General features: G+C 39.0%; 1 protein-coding gene across 4 annotated transcripts in view; it reads left to right on the top strand.

The window, feature by feature from the left end:
* Positions 1-434: 434 nt before the first annotated feature.
* LOC132160095 (NACHT, LRR and PYD domains-containing protein 12-like) overlaps positions 435-23,030 on the top strand; it is a 164,102-nt gene continuing 141,506 nt past the window's right edge. For all 4 annotated transcript variants that reach the window (XM_059569810.1, XM_059569813.1, XM_059569811.1 and 1 more), the window contains exons 1-7: positions 435-547; positions 876-983; positions 1,089-1,149; positions 1,550-1,742; positions 1,916-3,677; positions 14,944-15,117; positions 21,806-21,979. In XM_059569810.1, coding sequence (XP_059425793.1) covers positions 468-547; positions 876-983; positions 1,089-1,149; positions 1,550-1,742; positions 1,916-3,677; positions 14,944-15,117; positions 21,806-21,979 — 2,552 coding nt within the window. In that variant the 5' untranslated portion in view covers positions 435-467. The remainder of the gene's footprint in view (positions 548-875; positions 984-1,088; positions 1,150-1,549; positions 1,743-1,915; positions 3,678-14,943; positions 15,118-21,805; positions 21,980-23,030) is intronic.

Here is a 23,030-nt window from a genome sequence, read left to right as displayed (position 1 = left end):
AAAACGGTTTAATTTTATAAAACCTTCACATTCAAAACATCATTATTACTCTGACATTTCTTTATATAAATATTAAGTGTAAGTGAAATGGTAAGTACAGTAAGGACTTTCATGATGTTATGTGCTGGGGGTGTGAATTTCAAAGGTGCTTGATTTAATAAAATAGTGCTTTAAAAAGTCCTTGAATCTGGTGTTCATGAAAGAGTGGGAACCCTGTTTGTTAATATATATATATATTTTTTTTCCATTTAGTTCTGCCCTTCATACGCAACAGAAGATACTTGTATGTTTTCTGGAAACACAATTAAGTAAAATTTACCTTGATCTTCAAATTCCAAATGTTTTCAAACTGCTCTCAATGCATCTCGCTTCATTCTGGAGCATAAATAAATAAAATAAATGCACACTACAATATCATTTTCATTCATAGTCAGATTCATGGGCGTGAATCAGATTTATCTGAACACATGGATGTGTCTGTGAGGAAAAAACGACGGATGGATGTTTCAGATCTCTGCAGAGAGGAAGACTCTTCTGTTGAGTCCAGGTGAGATATTATGAGTCTCATATTTACTGTAGCTGTGGTGTGTTATGGATATTGTCACCAGCTGTCTCTGTTGCTGCTGCATGTGTCTGTGTCTTTATCTATATGTGTGTATTGGTCCATTTTATTCTGTAATATATGAATGAAAAGAGCACATGGGGCAGATTCCTTTTATTCATAGAAATATAATACTTTAATCTTTTAACTCTCAAGTCACAACAGACTCCTCAAGTGAAAGATGAACATTAAAGGGAGATTGAAACAGTGAATGTGTTTCTGTCAGAGCAGAGTGAGATTTACAGAAACAGTTTGTATTTCTGTTATATTTCAGTCTGTGTCAGAATGAATCTCCTGAACCCATCTGTGTGTCCATCAAGAGTGACGCGTCAATGAATCAGTCATTTGAGTTCAGCTCGGGAGACACATCTACTGATCTGAGGTGTTGTTTAGTTTACAGTATGAGAAATATTTATGATATTCATTCATTTACCAATGTGTTTTAAATACATAATTACTAAAATATTAAATATTTCTGTAACTACAGTCAAAAACATAAAGGACCGCAATCACATACAGCAAAGAAGAACTTAGACTCCATTTTTAAGGTTGGTTTTGTGTGTGTGTGTGTGTGTGTGTGTGTGTGTGTGTGTCAGCACAATAACCCTCTGGGTAAAAGTGTTAAGAAAAGTATTAACTATAATACACTATAAAGCAGATCAAAGTCCACTAAAGTAGAGAAGATGAATCCATATGTAACCTGACCGCTGCACAAAGATGAACATCAATCTAACAAACAGCCAATCCAGTCAAACTCTCTCTTTTAACCTCAATATCTGTAGACGCTGATGTTTGAGCATACAGTGAAGTTATTAGCAGGTCTGATATAATTCAGTGATGTTTATTAATATTAATATTCATGCTTTAACTCTTGTGTATTGATCCTTTGGTTCACCTTCTCTGTGACTGAATGCAGGTTTATTGTTTGAATATTTACTATGATTTCAGGAGCTTGAGCACAAAATCATCTCTGAGTTAAAATGCTTTAAGAGACTACTGAGTCCAGATTACCCAGAATGCTCTGAAAGAGACCATTATAATGATGAGGGTCATAGCAGAGTCAGAGAGGGGCTTCTGAAGATCACACTGCTCCTCCTGAGGAAGATGAACCAGACAGACCTCGCTGACACACTACAGACCAGTAAGAGCTCTGGATCAGCAGATTATAGCCTGTGTTTTTATTATCAGCCTTCTGTCTTCAGTCACTAATGTTCCTGAATGTCACCACACAATCTAATATCTCCCAAATCACACCTAAAAATACATTTCTAAAATATTCCTCTGTCAATAACAACAATTATTTCCTTTGCTCAGAACTGATGCCTATGTATCAACAAAAACTCAGATCCAGACTCCAGGATAAATATCAGAGACTCAGTGAAGGACTGTCCAATCATGGAGACTCAACACGTCTGAATGAGATCTACACAGAGTTATACATCACAGAGGGAGGCAGTGGAGAGGTCAATAATGAACATGAGGTGAGACAGATTGAGACAGTGTCCAGGAGACCAGAGACACAGGAGACACCAATCAACTGCAATGACATATTTAAACCCTCACCTGGACAAGACAAACCCATCAGTACTGTGCTGACTAAAGGAGTCGCTGGAATTGGAAAAACAGTCTCTGTGCAGAAGTTCATTCTGGACTGGACTGAAGGAAAAGCCAATCAGGACGTTCATTTCATATTTCCACTCCCTTTCAGAGAGCTGAACTTGATACAGAAACATCTCAGTCTTGTGGATCTTCTAAACCACCTTCACACAGAAACCAAAGAATTAAAGTCAGCAGATTATGAGGACTACAAAGTCATGTTCATATTTGATGGTCTGGATGAGTGTCGACTGCGTCTAGATTTCAGAAACAGTCGGAGCTTGTCTGATGTGACAGAATCAGCTTCAGTGGATGTGCTGCTGACCAACCTCATCAAAGGGAACCTACTTCCTTCTGCTCTCCTCTGGATCACCTCTCGACCAGCAGCAGCCAATCAGATCCCTCCTGAGTGTGTCCACAAGGTCACAGAGGTACGAGGATTCAACGACCCTCAGAAGGAGGAATATTTCAGGAAGAGAATAAATGATCCGAGTCTGGCTGAGAGAATCGTCACACACATTCGATCATCAAGAAGTCTGTTCATCATGTGTCACATCCCAGTCTTCTGCTTGATTTCAGCCGCTGTTCTGGAGAGGATGATGGGTAAAGCAGAGAGTGCAGAGACCCCCAAGACTCTCACACAGATGTTCACACACTTCCTGATTTTTCAGACCAAACTGAAGACACAGAAGTATGATGGGAAATATGAAATCAATCCTGATCAGGCTAGAAAGACTATTCTGTCTCTAGGAAAACTGGCTTTTGAACAGCTGGAAAAAGGGAACCTGATCTTCTACGAGGAGGACCTGAAAGAGAGCGGCATTGATGTCACAGAAGTGTCCGTGTACTCAGGAGTTTGTACCCAGATCTTCAGAGAGGAGTCTGGACTGCAGCTGGGGAAGGTGTTCAGCTTTGTTCATCTGAGTATTCAGGAGTTTCTTGCTGCTTTATTCAAGCTGCTGTCCTTTTCTGAACAAAACACAGGACTGAAGAATGTGTTCAGGTCACCAATGATCAGTTTACTGAAGAGAGAAGTGGACAAGGCCTTACAGAGTGAGAACGGACACTGGGATCTTTTCCTCCGGTTCCTTCTAGGTCTCTCTCTAGAGTCTAATCAGACTCTCTTACAAGGCCTCCTGAGAAAGACAGTAAGCAGCTCTGATATCAATCAGGAAACAGCTGCATACATCAAACAGAAGATCAGGGAGAATCCCTCTCCAGAGAAATCCATCAATCTGTTCCACTGTCTGAATGAACTGAATGATCGTTCACTAGAGCAGGAAGTACAAACATACCTGAGCGGAACAGATCTCTTCCGTCTCTCTGGAGTCTCTCTGTCTGCTGCTCAGTGGTCGGCTCTGGTGTTTGTGCTGTTGAACTCAGAAGAAGAGCTGGATGAGTTTAAACTGAGGAAATATGATCGATCAGAAGAATGTCTTCTGAGGCTGCTGCCAGTGATCAAAGCATCTAGAAAGATTAAGTGAGTATTTTACAGTGTCTTTGTTTTATTGACTTTATTTTATACAGTAGGCCTGTGTTTCTCTGCACTGTTTCTGTATATTTTGAGGTCTTTCTTATTTGACACACTCAGCTAACATCACAGATCGCTCTACTAATGATCTGATGAGTTGAATCAAGTGTGTTTGATAAGAGAGATTCATCCAAACTCTGCAAAGTTGAGGTGTCTTCAGGAACAGGGTTGTGACTCTGATTTTACAAATATTGGATTGAGATCATCATCAGTCACTTAAAAGTTGCATTCAGGTTTGTTGGAATAAGGAAAAATAATTACATTTCAATCTAATAATTCATAAATTATTCTTAGTAAAACTGAGGAAAAAGTAAAAGATCAATGACACTCGAGGAACAACAGATGCATGTAATCATGTGACATTCATTTATTGTGCTGCCATTTTACTTTTTTATTATTATTATTTATTTCTCCATAAAAAAAAGTTAAAAATAGAAATATATTAACATGGATCAGACTAGTTTGCATAATTTCATGACCAGTGGTGGTCAGTAATGGAGTAGCTTTACTTCATTACTGTACTTAAGTTCATTTCTCAAGTATCTGTTATTTCCTGGAGTAGTTTTATTTTGAGTAACTTTGACTCGATCATGATTCTAGACTCTCTCTCCTCTTGCACAGGGTCATGCAGCCGCGAGACTCTGATCAGAGTGTGATTGCTTCTGTGTCCTGCAGTCTGGATAGGCTTTTAGTTAATGTGCTTTGATTTTTTTTAGTTTAATTACAGAGATAGATATAGTACGATTTGATTCGCTTGCAATATCGATTACGTGTTGACAGAAAAAGGCAGGATTTTCTGCTATTTATAGCCTACTTACTGCAAATAGTGGCAATATCTGCACCTCAATATTGTAGTATATTATAAAATAGTATGCAGTAATAACTGATTATTATATTGATAAATGATTGAGTGTAAATTTTAATTTAAAATATTTAATGGACGTCACCTTATTGGGACAATAAAGCCCTCCTACACTTACCCTAACCCTACCCGATACTTTAGTTTAACTTTTTTTTGATTATTTCCTTCCATCCATCCATCCATCTTCTTCCGCTTATCCGGGGACGGGTCGCGGGGGCAGCAGTCTAAGCAGAGAACCCCAGACTTCCCTATCCCTAGACACTTCCTCCAGCTCTTCTGGGGGGACACTGAGGCGTTCCCAGGCCAGCCGGGAGACATAGTCTCTCCAGCGTGTCCTAGGTCTTCCCCGGGGTCTCCTCCCAGTGGGACGCGCCCGGAACACCTTCCCGGGAAGGTGTCCAGGAGGCATCCGGAACAGATGCCCGAGCCACCTCAGCTGACCCCTCTCGATGTGGAGGAGCAGCGGCTCTACTCTGAGCTCCTCCCGGGTGACTGAGTTTCATACCCTATCTCTAAGGGATCGCCCAGCCACCCTGCGGAGAAAGCTCATTTCGGCCGCCTGTATCCGGGTTCTTGTCCTTTTGGTCATGACCCAAAGCTCATGACCATAGGTGAGAGTAGGAACGTAGATTGACCGGTAAATCGAGAGCTTCGCCTTGCGGCTCAGCTCTTTCTTCTCCACGACAGACCGGTACATCGACCGCATTACTGCAGAAGCTGCACCGATCCCTCTGTCAATCTCCCGTTCCATCCTTCCCTCGCTCGTGAACAAGACCCCAAGATACTTAGACTCCTCCACTTGAGGCAGGAACTCTCCACCAACCTGAAGTGGGCAAGCCACCCTTTTCCGACTGAGGACCATGGCCTCAGATTTGGAGGTGCTGATTCTCATCCCAGCCGCTTCACACTCGGCTGCAAACCGTCCCAGTACATGCTGAAGGTCCTGGCTTGATGAGGCCAACACGACAACATCATCCGCAAAGAGCAGAGACGAAATCGTGTTGTCAGCAAACCTGACCCCCTCCGGCCCCTGGCTGCGCCTAGAAATTCTGTCCATAAAAATCATGAACAGAACCGGCGACAAAGGGCAGCCCTGCCGTAGTCCAACACGCACCGGGAACAAGTCTGACTTACTGCTGGCAATACGAACCAAGCTCCTGCTCCGGTCGTAAAGGGACAAAGCAAAGGGCCCCCGGACCCCATACTCCCGGAGCACCCTCCACAGGCCGCCGCGAGGGACACCGTTGAATGCCTTCTCCAAATCCACAAAGCACATGTGGACTGGTTGGGCAAACTCCCATGAACCCTCCAGCACCCTGTAGAGGGTATAGAGCTGGTCCAGTGTTCCATGGCCTGGACGAAAACCACACTGTTCCTCCTGAATCCGAGGTTCTACTATCGGCCGGATTCTCCTCTCCAGTACCCTGGCATAGACTTTCCCAGGGAGGCTGAGAAGTGTGATCCCCCTGTAGTTGGAACACACCCTCCGGTCCCCCTTCTTAAAAAGAGGGACCACCACCCCGGTCTGCCATCCCAGAGGCACCGTCCCCGACTGCCACGCGATGCTGCAGAGGCGTGGCAGCCAAGACAGCCCCACAACATCCAGAGACTTGAGGTACTCGGATCTCATCCACCCCCGGTGCCTTGCCACCGAGGAGTTTCTTGACTACCTCGGTGACTTCAGCTTGGGTGATGGACGAGTCCACATCTGAGCCCTCAGCCTCTGCTTCCTCAATGGAAGACGTGACAGCGGGATTGAGGAGATCCTCGAAGTATTCCTTCCACCGTCCAACGACATCCCCAGTTGAGGTCAACAGCTCCCCACCTCTACTGTAAACAGCATTGGTAGGGCACTGCTTCCCTCTCCTGAGGCGCCGGACGGTTTGCCAGAATCTCTTCGAGGCCGACCGATAGTCCTTCTCCATGGCCTCACCGAACTCCTCCCAGGCCCGAGTTTTTGCCTCCACAACCACCCGGGCTGCAGTCCGCTTGGACTGCCGGTACCTGTCAGCTGCCTCAGGAGTCCCATAAGCCAACCAGGCCCGATAGGACTCCTTCTTCAGCTTGACGGCATCCCTTACTTCCGGTGTCCACCACCGGGTTCAGGGATTGCCGCCTCGACAGGCACTGGAGACCTTACGGCCACAGCTCCGAGCGGCTGCTTCGACAATGGAGGTGGAGAACATGGTCCGCTCGGACTCAATATCTCCAGCCTCCCTCGGGATCCGGTCGAAGCTCTGCCGGAGGTGAGAGTTGAAGATCTCTCTGACAGGAGACTCGGCCAAACATTCCCAGCAGACCCTCACAGTATGTTTTTTGGTCTGCCGAGTCTGTCCAGCTTCCTCCCCCGCCATCGGATCCAACTCACCACCAGGTGGTGATCAGTTGACAGCTCCGCCCCTCTCTTCACCCGAGTGTCCAAGACATACGGCCGGAGGTCGGATGAAACGACCACAAAGTCGATCATCGACCTACGGCCTAGGGTGTCCTGTTGCCACGTGTACTGATAGACACCCTTATGCTTGAACATGGTGTTCGTTATAGACAAGCTGTAACTAGCACAGAAGTCCAATAACTGAACACCGCTCGGGTTCAGATCAGGGGGGCCGTTCCTCCCAATCACGCCCCTCCAGGTGTCACTGTCGTTGCCCAAGTGGGCGTTGAAGTCCCCCAGTAAAATGACGGAGTCCCCAGTCGGAGCACTTTCCAGCACCCCTCCCAGAGACTCCAAGAAGGCCGGGTACTCTGCACTGCCTATAGGCCCATAGGCACAAACGACAGTGAGAGACCTATCCCCGACCCGAAGGCGCAGGGAAGCAACCCTCTCGTTCACCGGGGTAAACTCCAGCACATGGCAGCTGAGCTGGGGGGCTATAAGCAAACCCACACCAGCCCGCTGCCTCTCACCATGGGCAACTCCAGAGTGGTGAAGAGTTCATCCTCTCTCGAGGAGTGTGGTTCCAGAGCCCAAGCTGTGCGTAGAGGTGAGCCCGACTATCGCTAGTCGGAACCTCTCAACCTCACACACAATCTCTGGCTCCTTCCCCGCCAGTGAGGTGACGGTCCACATCCCTAGAGCTAGTTTCCGTGTCCAGGGATCGGGCTGTCGAGGCCCCCGCCTTCGACTGCCGCCCGATTCTCTAAGCACCGGCCCCTTACGGTCCCTCCTGTAGGTGGTGAGCCCACGGGAAGGCGGCCCCACGTCGCTCCTTCGGGCTGAGCCCGGCCAGACCCCGTGGGGGGAGGCCCGGCCACCAGGCGCTCACATACGAGCCCCAACCCCGGGCCTGGCTCCAGGGTGGGGCCCCGGCTGCGCCATACCGGGCAACGTCACGGTCCTTTGATTTAATTTCTTCATAAGGGGTTTCTGAACCGCTCTTAGTCTGACCCTTCGCCTAGGACCTGTTTGCCTTGGGAGACCCTACCAGGGGCATATAGCCCCGGACAACATAGCTCCTAGGGTCGTTCGGGTACTCAAACCCCTCCACCACGTTAAGGTGGCAGTTCCTTCATTTTCTTTAAAAATAAATGCATTTCTGATGTAATTTGAAAAGGGAGAAAAGTTCCCCAGATGGCAAACTGACATAGAATCAACGTAGAATCGACGTTTCTCGTGGCATCGAAACAACGTTGATCTCCGACGTCGATCCAACATCGTTTTGCTCATCGGGTTAACGTTGATCCAACGTCAGGCACGCCATTCCAAATGGAAAATCGACGCAATTGGTTGCGTTACCTAACGTTGAATCAACGTTGATTTTCAGTTAGTTGAAACGACGTCAGAGAATCAATACGTTTTCAACATAAAATCGATCTAATTGGTTTGCTTACCTAACGTTGAAACGACGTTGATTTCATTTGGGTAAAACTACTTTAAAAATCTCACATACTCTTTTCATAATCTCACATAATCTCACATAATCTTTTACATACTCACATAAAGTAAAACTTTATTAAACACATCACATTCAGTCACAATTTCTTTATTATTTATACAATACAGTTTATACACAGTTACAAATACATGTGTAGAGCAGTCTAGCAAAGAAAATGCTTTACACACAAATAGGTATAAAGTATATTATAGGCTAATATAAATTGTGTCAAGTCACAAATTAAAAGCTATATTCACAGAATAAAAAAAAAAATGTCCTATGACTCCATGATTAAATTCATCTAGAGTTTGGGGGTAATTATTTTATCATGTGCCTTAAAAATAACAAAAAAAAAAATAAAGCAACATTTGATGTAAAACATGTATTTCTTTTCTTTGTATTACGTATATAAAATGTAAACAAAAAATGCCTTGTGTTATTTAGCATGTGCTAACTTATTCACTTTTAAAAACTCTTTGGATCTACACAAAACATGCAAATTATTTTTGGATTCAAAATGTCAATTTTTACGTAAAGGTGACAAGTTTGCATCCCCTGAATATTCAGTTGTTAATGTCCCTTTGTTATATTTGCATACAGTACATCTACTGTACAATCGAGACACTTTGTACATTATTATAACAAAATTGAGCACTTGTGACGTTGGAATTTGTATTTGTAGAGAATATTTCAATAAATCATCAAGAAAATATTTTTTGAGTTGCAAGCTTGTATTTTGTTTCTTTCTCTCTCACAAACACAACAAAACCTTCACAAAATCTTCACTACAGGTGCATGAATCCTATTCTACAAATTAACAAATTCACAGGCTCAGTTATACCAGATTTATGCAGGGCTGCTTTTCATTTTGCTCATATTATTGAATATTTTCTTCCTGGAATGTGTTTATTAGAACTGGACATATTATCGACTTTACGAGAATAGTAGTATTTTTAGATGAGATCATGGTAGAATGACCTGCCTTTATTACTTTGAGCAGCTGAGTCTTCAGCCATTTTCCAAAAGCACTTACCTTTTCTATTCAGTTAATTTCCAATAAATTGGCTCTAATTTATAAAAAATAAAATAATAATAATGGTAAATAAATAACTTCTGTGTAGTGTGCTAGACTAAAGACCCTTTCACAATGCACGGTGGTCCCAAAAAACAAGGCAGATCAATGTTTGTGACGAAAAAATATGCCAGCTTAAGTTAAACAAAACATGTCACATCGTAATGTCATGTGTCTTTACGGGATCTTTATGGGTTATGTGTACACACACAGATTACGGAAAATCACTGGCAGTGAATGAACCAAAATCTAACAATCCAGGAACAATTGCCAGGACACATTACCCGTGTATTATCTAGAATCTCAGTGTGAGATTCTAAATAATACACTTGAACTTGGCTAAACTGAGCACTAGTATACTGTTGTTCTCTTAATTGTAGAATAGGATTTGTGCACCTCAGAATATGAAATGGTGTAACTGTCGTGTTGTGTTTGCTGGAGAGAATTAGTAAAAAAAAAAAAAAAACTATATTGTTAGTACTAAAAAAATGTATCTGTGACTTTAAATTTACAAATATGCATGTGTGACTATTCATTACAACTATTCCACTGTCACAGGTGCTCAGGTTTGCTAAAATAATACCTTCACAGAACATAATAGTGGTAGTCAGCTATCCATGCAAAGAAGTCAGTGTGGTGTACTTTAGGTACAGCTGTCCAGGCCAACATCTGATGTGCTGATCTCTTCAACGGTCATCCCAGGAAACCTTCAATAAAAACTAAATCCATCATACATTACCAATATAACAGGGCTGTACAATCCTGTTCCTGGAGATCTACCTACCTGCAGAATTCAGATCTGACCCTGATCAACACACCGTCTGTAACTGTCAACTGCTTTCACTGATGTGCTGTGAAGTAGATTTGCTGACAAGTTCCTCCCTGAAAGTACATTGATAAAACTGTGAAACTGTATTTTCGTAGAGGATCGTTTAATAAAGTCACAATATTACTGTAATGGCATACAAACTTCACAATCTCAGAAAGGGGCGGCGGGAACCGGCGGACAATCAAACAGAGCTTTAATAATAAAATAAAGACAAAACATCGCGTCAGCCCCTCGCAGACAACTGTCGCGCACAAACACAAAATAAAGTCCAGGCCTGGTCCTCTCTTATCCTTCACTGTCGTCGCTCCTCTTTTGTATCCCTCCGATCTCCTCCGTGGGACTCGAGACCGGTGAGTGGAGCAGGTGTCCCTCATTTCTAGGGTTGGGTATCATTTGAATTTTATCAATTCCGATTCTGCTTATTGATTCCGATTCTTATCGATTCCTAGTTTAGATCCCAATAAGATAAAAAATCCAATATATAAAAAAAATTAATTCAAACATTTAGATGTCAAACATGTATTCTGTCTTTTTACAAAGCATTCTGTTGCAGCTGAATAACATGAGCAAAAATCAGCAGCCTACAAAAAACTGCAAGAGGAATTTTGACTGTGCTTTAAAAAAAATACCATAGCAAAAACAACTAGATTAATATAAATTTCAAATATTAAAGTGTTAAAGACAAGTAAACAGTCAGTAATAAGATAGGAACAAACAAGTCAATTAGCAATATCATAAATAAATACAACTAAACAAAAATTCAGGTACAGAAACTGTAATTAAAAGTTTAAAAACACTGCATAGTTTTCTTTTAATAAATAAAATAAAGATTCATCAATTAAAGTTATTAAATACATTCAGTCAAGATCAGTGAATGGTTTTCTTATGTTATAATATAATATAATATAAAAGAAGTCAGTTTTGACTCTGAACAACCTTTTCTTTCTGAGCAGTAAATCATCATATCAGAATGATTTCTGAAGATCATGTGACACTGAAGACTGGAGGAATGATGCTGAAAATACAGCTGCACATCACAGAAATAAATTACATTTCACCAAAAACTGCTATTTTAAATTGTAATATTTCAGAAATTGATGTTCTGCTATCATATAAAATATGTTGCATTATTTGTCTACTAGATAATACCTGAATGGCAAAATGAATGCAGTGTCTTAAAATCCTGTCAAAGCTAAGGATATTCAGTAAAAAAACAATTGGCGTTGTTCATTGGTCGGGCATCGACCAATAAAATGTCTTCATTCGCACCAAAGCCCCGCCCCCAGCTCTGCTCTCTCTCACATCTGCATATACAAATGCACAAGTGAGTTTTGCAACAGAATACCGCAAAAAGAGTAGCAAAAGTCAGAGCGCTAGGATTTGAACTTGTACTTCCAGATCTGAGAGGTTGTAAGTGCCGACTTGACGGTGTGCAGCGAAACTGAAGTAAAGTGCAAAAGTAAATATGTCTTAAACATGTGTGTATGTCATTTTCTTTGTGTGAATGTCCTTTTACACATTTGTGACTATTAATCTACAACTTCCAATTCAAAACACGGGTGTTTTGATCATTGTCTGTGTGTGCAAATTGAAAGATTCAACTTTTCACATCAGAGCTGTGAGTGTAAATTTTAACTTACAAATACAAATATTAATATGACAAGTTCTCACATTCATATCTTCAACCTCTCGAGTTTAGCTACTGATTTACCTCCATACGAAACGATTCATTCGGGAATTAGAATGATTCGATTGCAGCTGTTCTCGAGTCGACAACTCACTGATTCAAATGAACCGTTTAGTGCGAGTCTCCAGTGAACTGAATTCAAAAGTAAGAACCGGGAGATCTTGTGAGCGCGCGCAACTGATGCTGCTAAAAGTAAGTTATTAATGTCGAATTATAGGATTAATTATTGAAACTGAAAATCATATTTAGGTCAAAACTGTCAGTTGTTTGTGAACTAAATCTGCTGTAAAGAGTGATCTATTCAAGCCCACTGAAATGCGTGAAGTTTACACTTTAAATACATCACATTTACTTATTCACATACTACAATTCATGCATCATTAATCATTTAAAAACATTTTAAAAATATTTTTATTATCTATCATATGGTTATGATTATATATTCATTTTCTAGTATTGATTTTTTTTTGTCACATACCTACTTAATGTGTTTTACACCAAAGGGGCTATTTTTACAGTATTAATGTGTTTGGTAAGGTTGAGTAGTTATTTAAACAAAGATAAATACTTTAAAAATATATATTATTTTTTACATTCAATGTTAACAAGCAGGCAACGGATTTCACCCTCGCAAAACATATGAATTTGAATATGTTTGAAAATATTGGTTGGCAAATATGTAAACATCTTTTTAAACAAGAAAATTATGTTGATTTAAGAGAATCAGGGCCAATATCTTTGTCAGTTTATGTTATATTTGATTTAATCACACCGACACGGGAGGTAATTACTCAACAAAATGCATTATGAAACAACCCGATCAACACTTGTGCAGACGTGTGACGTGTGCAGACATAACAACTTATTATTAACAATAATATTCATCGCTGAAAATCCCCTTTCACATTCAGCTGTGCTCACAGCCAGTGTATCTACTGTGTGTTTTAATTTCAGAAGACCCTCTTTAATTGCCATGTTTGGGTTTTCCTTGTAGTCCCTGAAACCTTGTTTGACACTACAGTAGTTCATTGCCAGACTATCACACAGCTGCCTCAATTCTTGTTCTCCATACAGCTGTGGCACTGGAGAGGGCCAGGTGTCTGGTGACAACACATTTATTTGATCAAAAAGCTCCCGCTCATGCTCTGGGACCATCCTGGACTGCATGCTACAACTTTTCCTGATTGATTTTTATGATTAAACCAAGTTAAGCTTTTTCCTCACAACAGGCTCTAATGAAGCAGACACGTGTAATGTCAGATAACATTGTAACAACGTCGAATTGTGAGACGCGTCAGGCTGTTCAGTCACTTAGAGACGACCTTCTGACTAATGTTTGTGTAATGCTAGATAGACCTATATATAACCACCATTTAGCATTTAATGTTTTGAGGTTAATCTTAATTAGTCGGATGTTAGATAATTATATACTTAAATACTTTATTTTTAAATATCAAATTGGTGTAAAACAATCTGAACATTTTAGTAACTAAGCAGAATTGTATTAGGTTTAGTAACAACAATTTATATTGTTTACACGGTGCAATTTCTGATAAGCTACTTTTTTATTGCTTGACACAAATTGTATGATTTAAATTCAGTTCAGTGCTTGTGATTTGATTCAATATTGACTCATTTGGATAAATATTAGGTAGGCTACACAAGATAATTTTTCTCGAGACAAAAAAGACATATAATGTGTTTATTTATTTATTCTAACAACAGCTGTATTTAACATTGTTCATTAGCTAGAGATCATCCATTCACGTGACGCTATAGGGATCTGTCACGTCACATTTACAAGCGCCAAAACTGTTTGAATAATTACGTATCTTATCTATCTGAAGTAAATTAAACCAAATCCTCACGTATGCTGGATAAAGAGTTAGACAGCACAATGAGCCCATCATTATGACGTCTGATAAATCATGTAGTCTGGGTGTCTCTGTGTAGTCTTGATAATTATCCAGTCTCATATGCCATGTATTTACCAGGAGATGAAAAATTATTCAAGTGGAATAACAATATTTGGTGCTGAAGGAGACAGAGCTGCGCTCCGGCCCAATTTAACCTGTGACTACAGTAATTATCAAAGTGTGAAGTGATGCCCTCTGGGGGCGTTTGGCCAGGGCTGTTTTTACACCACAGACAGGGTTTGAGAAGAAACAACAATCATTATTATTATATTATTATAATTATATTTTCATTAAAATGTTCCTCCTAACTTCAGGCCTTATTCTCATGTCAGATATAACTGTGATGTTCTGCAAAACAACAAACTTTAAATCACTTTTTTCTTCCTGGTGAGGATCAGATGGTCAGATCTGTTTTCTCTCAGGTACATCTCAGTGTGAGCTTCACAGTGAACATTACTACATCTCTCTCCTCAACGAGTCCATATCAACAACACAAATATATCTAGGTTTCATGTCCACCTACACGTGGAGATCAAATATTAACCATTATCTATCCTGAAAAATTAAATGGTAAAATCAAGCCAAATTCTTTAGATATGTGTAAAGAAAAAGGTTCTGCTTTCAGTATTAAATCAGGAAAACAAATGATCACAATGTACTCGGTCTGTACAGCTCCACTATAAGCAGACTGAATACAAATAAAATACTAAATCTTCTTCAGTAGTTAATGTTAAGACTCCAGTAGTTTGGGAATATTAATGGGAATATTTGAGTCCTGTTTGAGTTAAATCTGAAGTAATTTCAGTTTGAGTCTGAAGTCTATTAAAGTGAAACTTGACTCTGAGTCACTCTCTGTGTCTGGTTTAATAATAGATATCCATAAATATATATTAGATCTGTGTTTTTCATCAGTTATATTGGACACAAGTCAAGCTCTAATAACTCATTTTTAATCTTCTGTATATTCTCTGCAGTCTCTCCTGCTGTTATATTACAAAGAAAGGCTGTGCTGCTCTGATTTCAGCTCTGAGATCAAACCCCTCACACCTGACAGAACTGAATCTGAGTTATAATACACCAGGAGACTCAGGAGTGAAGCTGCTCTCTGCTCTACTGGAGGATCCACACTGTAAACTGAAGAAACTACAGTGAGTCTCATCACTTCTCAGTAACTGTAAGGTTTGGAGTAAAAAGTAAAAACCCAGATGTGTTTTCTGTAGAAGTGGTTTTGTTTGCAGCCCTCTCACCCTCAGTTCAGACACTTTAAACTCTCAAGCATCCTTCTGAAAAAAAAATCAGATGAATGGAAAAATAACACAGTGAGGTTTTTATTTTTAATTTTGTCAAATAAAAACAGTCACTCACTAGAGATCGACCGATATGGGTTTTTCTATAGCCGAGGCCGATGTTTAGAGGTCAGGGTCAGCCGATGGCCGATATGTGCTGCCGATTTTTAGAGCCGATATCTTGAAGTTTTCCCCTTCATTTGCATGCAAAAATGTCACACTAATAATAAGTGGATGCACAACATTTCTAAACTTATCATCATTTATTGAGCACTGACTTGAACCATCTCTCGAATCTTAATTTTGTGCACTGCACAGTATTAAAATAAAAAATGTATCCAAAGTTAACCAAACAAAATCAATAAACTGACCAAGTATTAAATATATAAAACAGGTAATTATATATATATATATATATATATATATATATATATATATATATATATATATATATATATATATATGTCAATCATTTACATAAAAGTTTTAGAGCATTTATCAAGTAGAATTTTTCAAGTTTGTTGGAACAAATGTAAACTTAAATATAAATGTAAATAAATACAATTTTAAAAATAAAAATCTGAAAAATATAAAAAAATAAATATATAAAAAATAAATAACAGTAGTGCTGCAAACACACTAGCAACCAGCAACATTTGTGTTTGGTATAAATGACACAGAACATCTAAAGTGCATTCTAATTTCAAACTTACATCGCAGTCTGTTCATTATTAAAATAAAGTACAGTCAACCAAACATTTAAAAGGTTACACTGGTCAGTTTAAATAGACCGTAGTATACCGGTCCACTCTGCTGTTATGCCAAGGACGTTTTTGCTCATGTGTAGAGGATGATCTTTCCGTCTAGTTTACATTAAATAAATAAAAAATATTATAGTTTAACATTCAGATACATTGCGAATATGGAAACATTTGGATATGTGCAGAACGAGACGTGAGCAATAACCTGCGCTCGCTCGTCCTCGTATGGATCGGATCATTTTTCGGATCAGCAGAAAAAAAAAAAAAAGGCCAAGACAAATAAACATACGTTTTGTCTTTTTTTTTATTAACATTAAATTATTAAATTAAAATATATGAAATCAACTTAAAGTGCACATAATATCTTCTTTTTAACATAATAGCCCGACTTCTTATCTTCCAGTGTGCTGTGATGAAGTGAGCAGTTATCATCACAGAGCTCTCCGTCCCCCTGGACGTCCACCCGTCTGTTGTGAGCGCAACAGAGGATGCTCGGGATAGTTCATCCACAACTGTTTTCTTTTCCTGTTCATAAAGATCTGGCACAATATTTTCACTGTTACCTCTTTCCTCATCATTATCTGACAGGGAATCCAAAATGCACGGGGCGTTCAAGCTCCTCCGTTCCTCCGCTCGCCATGACCACTGAGTGTGGACTAAACATGCGCAACTTTTTTTTTTTCATAAATCAATCCGGGGGTCACGTGTGTGCCGAACCGAAGATATTGATCCGAACGGATCACGGATCAATGATGATCCGTTGCACCACTACTATAGTGTCATTTGAAAACATTGCAGATGCGTTTTAAAATACAACAACGAGCACCACGAAACCATTTAAAGAGGCGCATTCAGCGGTCTCCTTGACGAGAAACAGTCAACAAAGTAAAATGATCTCCAACGTATGGCGCGCTCTCTTCATTTTATCAAATGATCATAATCACATCTATTAATTTTACAGTCCTGCTACTAGCATTTTATTCAGACTAAAACCCCTTTAATTCGGGTGAGAAAGCTTTTTTTCCAAGTGGCTTTTGCACATAATAATAATACCACTGCAGACGCATTTTGCAGCATTAAAGTAATTAATTGATCATTAATTTAAACGACGATCGATCATGGAAATTATCAAATATTGACATCCCTAAATACAAATGAGTTGGATGGAAAACTGGTTATTTTCTGCATCAAACCATGCCTCCGAACAAATGTCATTCACCGTTCTGGGCAGCTCCAGGACAGCTGTCTCTCCGAGCACGGTGCTGTCTGTGAGCAGGGCGGAGTAACGTCAGAGACAGTTTACTTTGGTAACGTCACGCTGCAGTGTTTGTTAGAGCTACCAACTTCTCCACCCCATTTACAGAGTGAAATTCTCTGACTACCTTTATCTCCCAGGACTGCTGTTGAATCTTCCAAAAGTTTTGGCTTGGGGTGCTTCACATGCAGTGGCAGCAGCAGCACTTTCCACCGCACCAATAACACGGGGCTGCCCGCCGACGTGCCTGACTTTAAATCTGTGCTACCTTAACACAGATATCGGCCGATGCCGATAAATTTAAAAAGTGACAAATATCGGCCCGATATATCGGTCGACCGATATATCGGTCGACCTCTAACACATATACACATACACACTCTCTCTCTCTCTCTCTCACAAACACACGCACACACACACACTCTCTCTCTCTCACTCACTCACACACACACACACACACACACTCTCTCACACACACACACACACACACACACACACTCACTCACTCACTTACACACTCACTCACTCACTCTCACACACACTCATTCACTCACTCACTCTCTCACACACGCACACACACACACACACACACACTCACTCACTCACTCACTCACTCTCTCACACACACACTCACTCTTTCTCTCTCTCATACACACACACACACACTCACTCTCTCTCTCTCTCTCTCTCTCTCTCTCTCTCTCAAACACACACACACACAATCTCTGAATTTGATCAGCATGTATTTCCTGTTTAATAATGTAAATGTGAGGATAAATAACTGAATCCGGTCGCTATAAAATAATTAGAAATAATAATGTGAATCTGTGAAAATGTTCTGGATCTTTCCAGTTGATCTGGAACAACAATGGACTTTATAAAAACATGGGCACAACACACTCACAAATCTGAGGGTTCTGCGTGAGCTCTCAACCAATGATTCACCGGCGATCCACAAGGACCGCCTCCCTCATTTACATGTTGCACACAGAAAAGTAAAAAGAAATAAATTAATAAATAAATCTGGAAATAAACACATTTGGGAATAAATAAATACATATAATAAATAAATAAATACATAAATAAATAAATTAATAAATTCATGAATAAATAAATGTCAAAAATAAATGTATTAAATATAAAAATACAAAAGTATAAGTAAATAAATGTCAAAAAGAATAAAAATAAATTTAAAATAAATACATGAAGAAAAAAGAATTTAAAATATAATTCAGGATTACATTTTATTTCAAATAAACTATTTATTTATTTTACTTTTATTTCATTTATTTATTTATCTATATATTTATTTATTTATTTTTAATTTCTGCAGGATTGGTCCTCCATACAGTATGATTATTAATCTTAACTCAATGGGCTAGTTGCATATCTCCGCCATCTTGGATTTCCGGTCTTGCGAGTGTGTGCATAGATATTTCCGATCGTGCTAGACGTCAGTGCAGAGAACCGGAGAAATCCAAATGTGTTTACATGATTTATTATATCACTTCAAATGCAAATAAGATCTACACTGCTATTATTACTATACTATAAATGTTAACTGAGCCAGTGGATTTGAAACTTGCGTATGTTTGGGTCCAGTAAATTAATTAAATACACTAATGTTCCCGAAATGAAAGTTGAACTCATGGTGTTTACACACAGCTACATAATTTAATTTTACCTCAGCAATTACTATAAATTATTGTTTTTTTTTTAAGAAATATTTACCTTGTGAGACGTGGTCTGCGATTTCATTTCATAAGTATCCATTTCTCAATTGTGGACATTCATCAGTTTGTTTCATCGTTTTTCACACCATATATTTTAAAATTTTACATAACTTTGCATCAAACATTTTTTAAATGAAAAAAACGGGCTGTAAAATGATACAGTTAATACATGACTAATTTTATTTTTTGTTTTTTTCTGATAATTAATGCAAAATAACTCGTAACAATATAAATGTTGCTTATAGACAGATGATTTATGCTGCAGAAACATAAACCTTGATAAAAACACACATGAATGCAAACACCGATCTTTTAATTAATGCAAACATATTATAATTACGTTAAATTGTACAGTTACAGTTATAAATGATCAAATAAAGTTAATAAACGAGACTGGGCATCTCGTTTGACAGTCAGAAACCTTATTATCTTATAGATAACAGTCAGAACAAAATCAGCACTCTGGAAATGTAAAGTATTGCATAGTTGAGTGGTTTGTGATTGAAAGAAAAATCCCTGTGGACTGATTAACCTGATGCTGATCCGCATTATCAACAAAAGAATAAAGCAATCGCTGCATTGTATCTTGATAAATTTCCACACAGAGGCACGCAAAAATGTAGGGAGGATGCTTCCTTATGTCTTTGATATAACACTATTCGCTGTTAAATTTGAAAAATGGTAATTATATACATCTAGTCAAGTTTCGTATGTAAAGTAAATGCGAGCATCGCAAGACCGGAAGTAAGTTTGCACACACCCGCGTCGCTGAAGCTCACCGCCGCCATCTTGTGCACCGAGCCCATTCTAAGAATCAGAACTTTTAATTATCGCTGATAATTTATTACTTAAGATTTATATGAGTGGAATGCACTCTTATGAAAAACAACCAAGGTATTACTTTAATAAAACATGTTAAATTGATTGTTATCATTTTAAAATAACATGTTTCTAAAAAGTTGAATATAAAATAACATGTTTCTAAAAAGTTGAATATAAAATAATGGTACATCTGTGGTTACTGTGAATTTACTAAAATACCACAGTAAATCTACGATAACATACCTTTATATTGGGTTTTGTTTAGTCTCGTTGGCGGTGTTGATACCGTGCTCCTCTGCATATTTCCGCGGTTTCCTCCGCCTCTTCCCCGAGAGCAGGCCGCGTCACCGGCGCTCGATTCAGCGTCTCCCCGGGAATCACAAACCTCACTCCGGACTCTTAATCACACGCCACGTGCTGCCAGAAAATTAAGACATTATATTTAGATTAGATTATAGTATAATCTATTCCCTCATGTAACGTTAAACACATTCAATTTCGTGCCGACAGTTTGTTTATCAGTGTTTTCGTATTTTTTATCAGCGTTATCCATATTTTTTTGTAAAAACAACTAATAAAGTTAAACAAATCAATCAAACACATAGACATATGTGAAGGATAAAAACATTCAACAACTACATTTCAGATATTTCACGAAGGATTAAACTACAATATCTTCTTTTGATTAGTGAATTATAGAAATAATGTGAAAGAAACTGTCTATAATTACCTGTACCGATTGATGACTCCGTCAATAAAGATTGATCAGGGGTGTGATTCTTCAGGAAAAATCTGCAAATCCGGCTTTTCCGACCTAAAAATGATGCTCTCGTACATAAACAATGGTTTATTGATTTCAGACTATATATAGCCATTAGTCTTACAGTCACGGAGTGGCTATTGATATTTTTATATTTTTATACACTCATATGTCACCAAACCCACCAAAATGTTAGTTTTTGGCTCTCTGAACTTACTAGAATGATTTGTTTTTACAGAAGTATGAGAAATATTAAATATTACCTAAAATAAGCATATTTTACATAAAATATGTTACTTTCAGGGCTAAATAAATAATAAAAAACACCAAAAACCACAAAAAATGCATAAATCTTTAGATTTTATGTTATTAAAGACAGTAATATGACATTTATTGAAAAAACAAATGGGATCACAGCTGAGACCTTCGAAGGAGAAAATAAGGGCCGCTATGTGAAGGATGCTTGAGGGTTAAAATAAACATAATGAACAAATAAAATTAATTACATCTAATTAATTGCAATATTTTGATGTGTTTAATATCACAGCTGCAGTGACTGCTAGAATCTAGAAGTGCTTCTCTCGTTACTGCACACCAGTGTTAGAGTACAATCAGCATAAAGACATGAGTCCCTCAGAGATTTCAGACAAAGGAATATTGAATGGAACTTCCACAGGGATATAGAAATGTATAGAAAAATATGAGGTGGCAAGAATGACCTTTTATCTCAAACTCGAGGTTAAAGACTCACCAGTATGTGACAGTGATGTGACATACAGCCAAGTATGGTGACCCACACTCAGAATTTGTGCTCTGCATTTAACCCATCCAAAGTGCACACACACACACACACACACACACACACAACAAGTGATGTCTATTTTCCAAATACACCTGCCCTCTCAACCTCCCCACAATCATGAACACCAGAGTAATATGTCATAGTTATACTGTAATGTTACTCTTAATATTTTAACATTATTGCATGAACAATACTACAAAAGATTTGAAGAATGATAGTGATAAACTAGTTCATTATTGTGAATCATGTGAGTAGAGTGCATTTCTATTAGTTTCTTAGCTTGTGCTTGTGCTGACAAGTTAAAATCTCTATAGCGCAGATCCTGTGTATAGAAAAAGTAGTGCTCATACAAACACACTCTCAACCTAAAACTTAAACACAGTCTCAGAGATCATTCATGTTCTTCACTCTCTGCAGGCTGAGAGACTGCAGTATTGGAGAGGAAGGCTGTGCTGCTCTGATTTCAGCTCTGAGATCAAACCCCTCACACCTGACAGAACTAAATCTGAGTGATAATACACCAGGAGACTCAGGAGTGAAGCTGCTCTCTGCTCTACTGGAGGATCCACACTGTAAACTGAAGAAACTACAGTGAGTGTTATTATATTACTGAACACAACAAACAAAGTAGTGTGAAAATACTGCCAAACAAAAACATTTCACGTTAAAGGGATAGTTCACCCAAATATTAAAACTCTGTCATCACTTTACTTTTCTTCAAGGCATTTCAAAACATTATGACTTTATTTGTGGAAAAATATTTCTGAAGATATTTTGAGACATGTTTGTGTCCACTCAATGGAAAGCAATGGTGCCCAAACTCTGGTTACCAACAATATTCAAATTATAAATGTTTTGTGTTTCAAAAAAGAAAAAGAAGCTCATACAGGTTAGGAATATATAGTATATATACAGTACAGACCAAAAGTTTGGACACACCTTCTAATTCAAAGAGTTTTCTTTATTTTCATGACTATGAAAATTGTAGATTCACACTGAAGGCATCAAAACTATGAACTAACACATGTGGAATTATATATGGAATTATATACATAACAAAAAAGTGTGAAACAACTGAAAATATGTCATATTCTAGGTTCTTCAAAGTAGCCAACTTTTGCTTTGATTACTGCTTTGCACACTCTTGGCATTCTCTTGATGAGCTTCAAGAGGTAGTCACCTGAAATGGTCTTCCAACAGTCTTGAAGGAGTTCCCCGAGAGATGCTTAGCACTTGTTGGCCCTTTTGCCTTCTGTCTGCGGTCCAGCTCACCCCTAAACCATCTCGATTGGGTTCAGGTCCGGTGACTGTGGAGGCCAGGTCATCACTCTCCTTCTTGGTCAAATAGCCCTTGATGCCTTCAGTGTGACTCTACAATTTTCATAGTCATGAAAATAAAGAAAACTCTTTGAATGAGAAGGTGTGTCCAAACTTTTGGTCTGTACTGTAAAAGTATTGGACAATGCCAGTGCATTTAACCGCAGCAGTAACTGAGCTTCAGGACAAGAAACACAAAGCGCACGTGAAAGTCTGTCAGTGCGAGAGTTTCGTGCATCTAATAGTACTGCTTTCCAAACGACATAAATGAAAGTATATATCAAACGTGCCATATGCAGGAAAATAAACAAGCTCAGAATTGATT

The sequence above is a fragment of the Carassius carassius genome, chromosome 16, assembly GCF_963082965.1.
Source record: "Carassius carassius chromosome 16, fCarCar2.1, whole genome shotgun sequence".
Taxonomy (NCBI): domain Eukaryota; kingdom Metazoa; phylum Chordata; class Actinopteri; order Cypriniformes; family Cyprinidae; genus Carassius; species Carassius carassius.
Note: the sequence above shows the minus strand (reverse complement) of the source record. Positions and strands in the feature narration are given on the sequence as shown.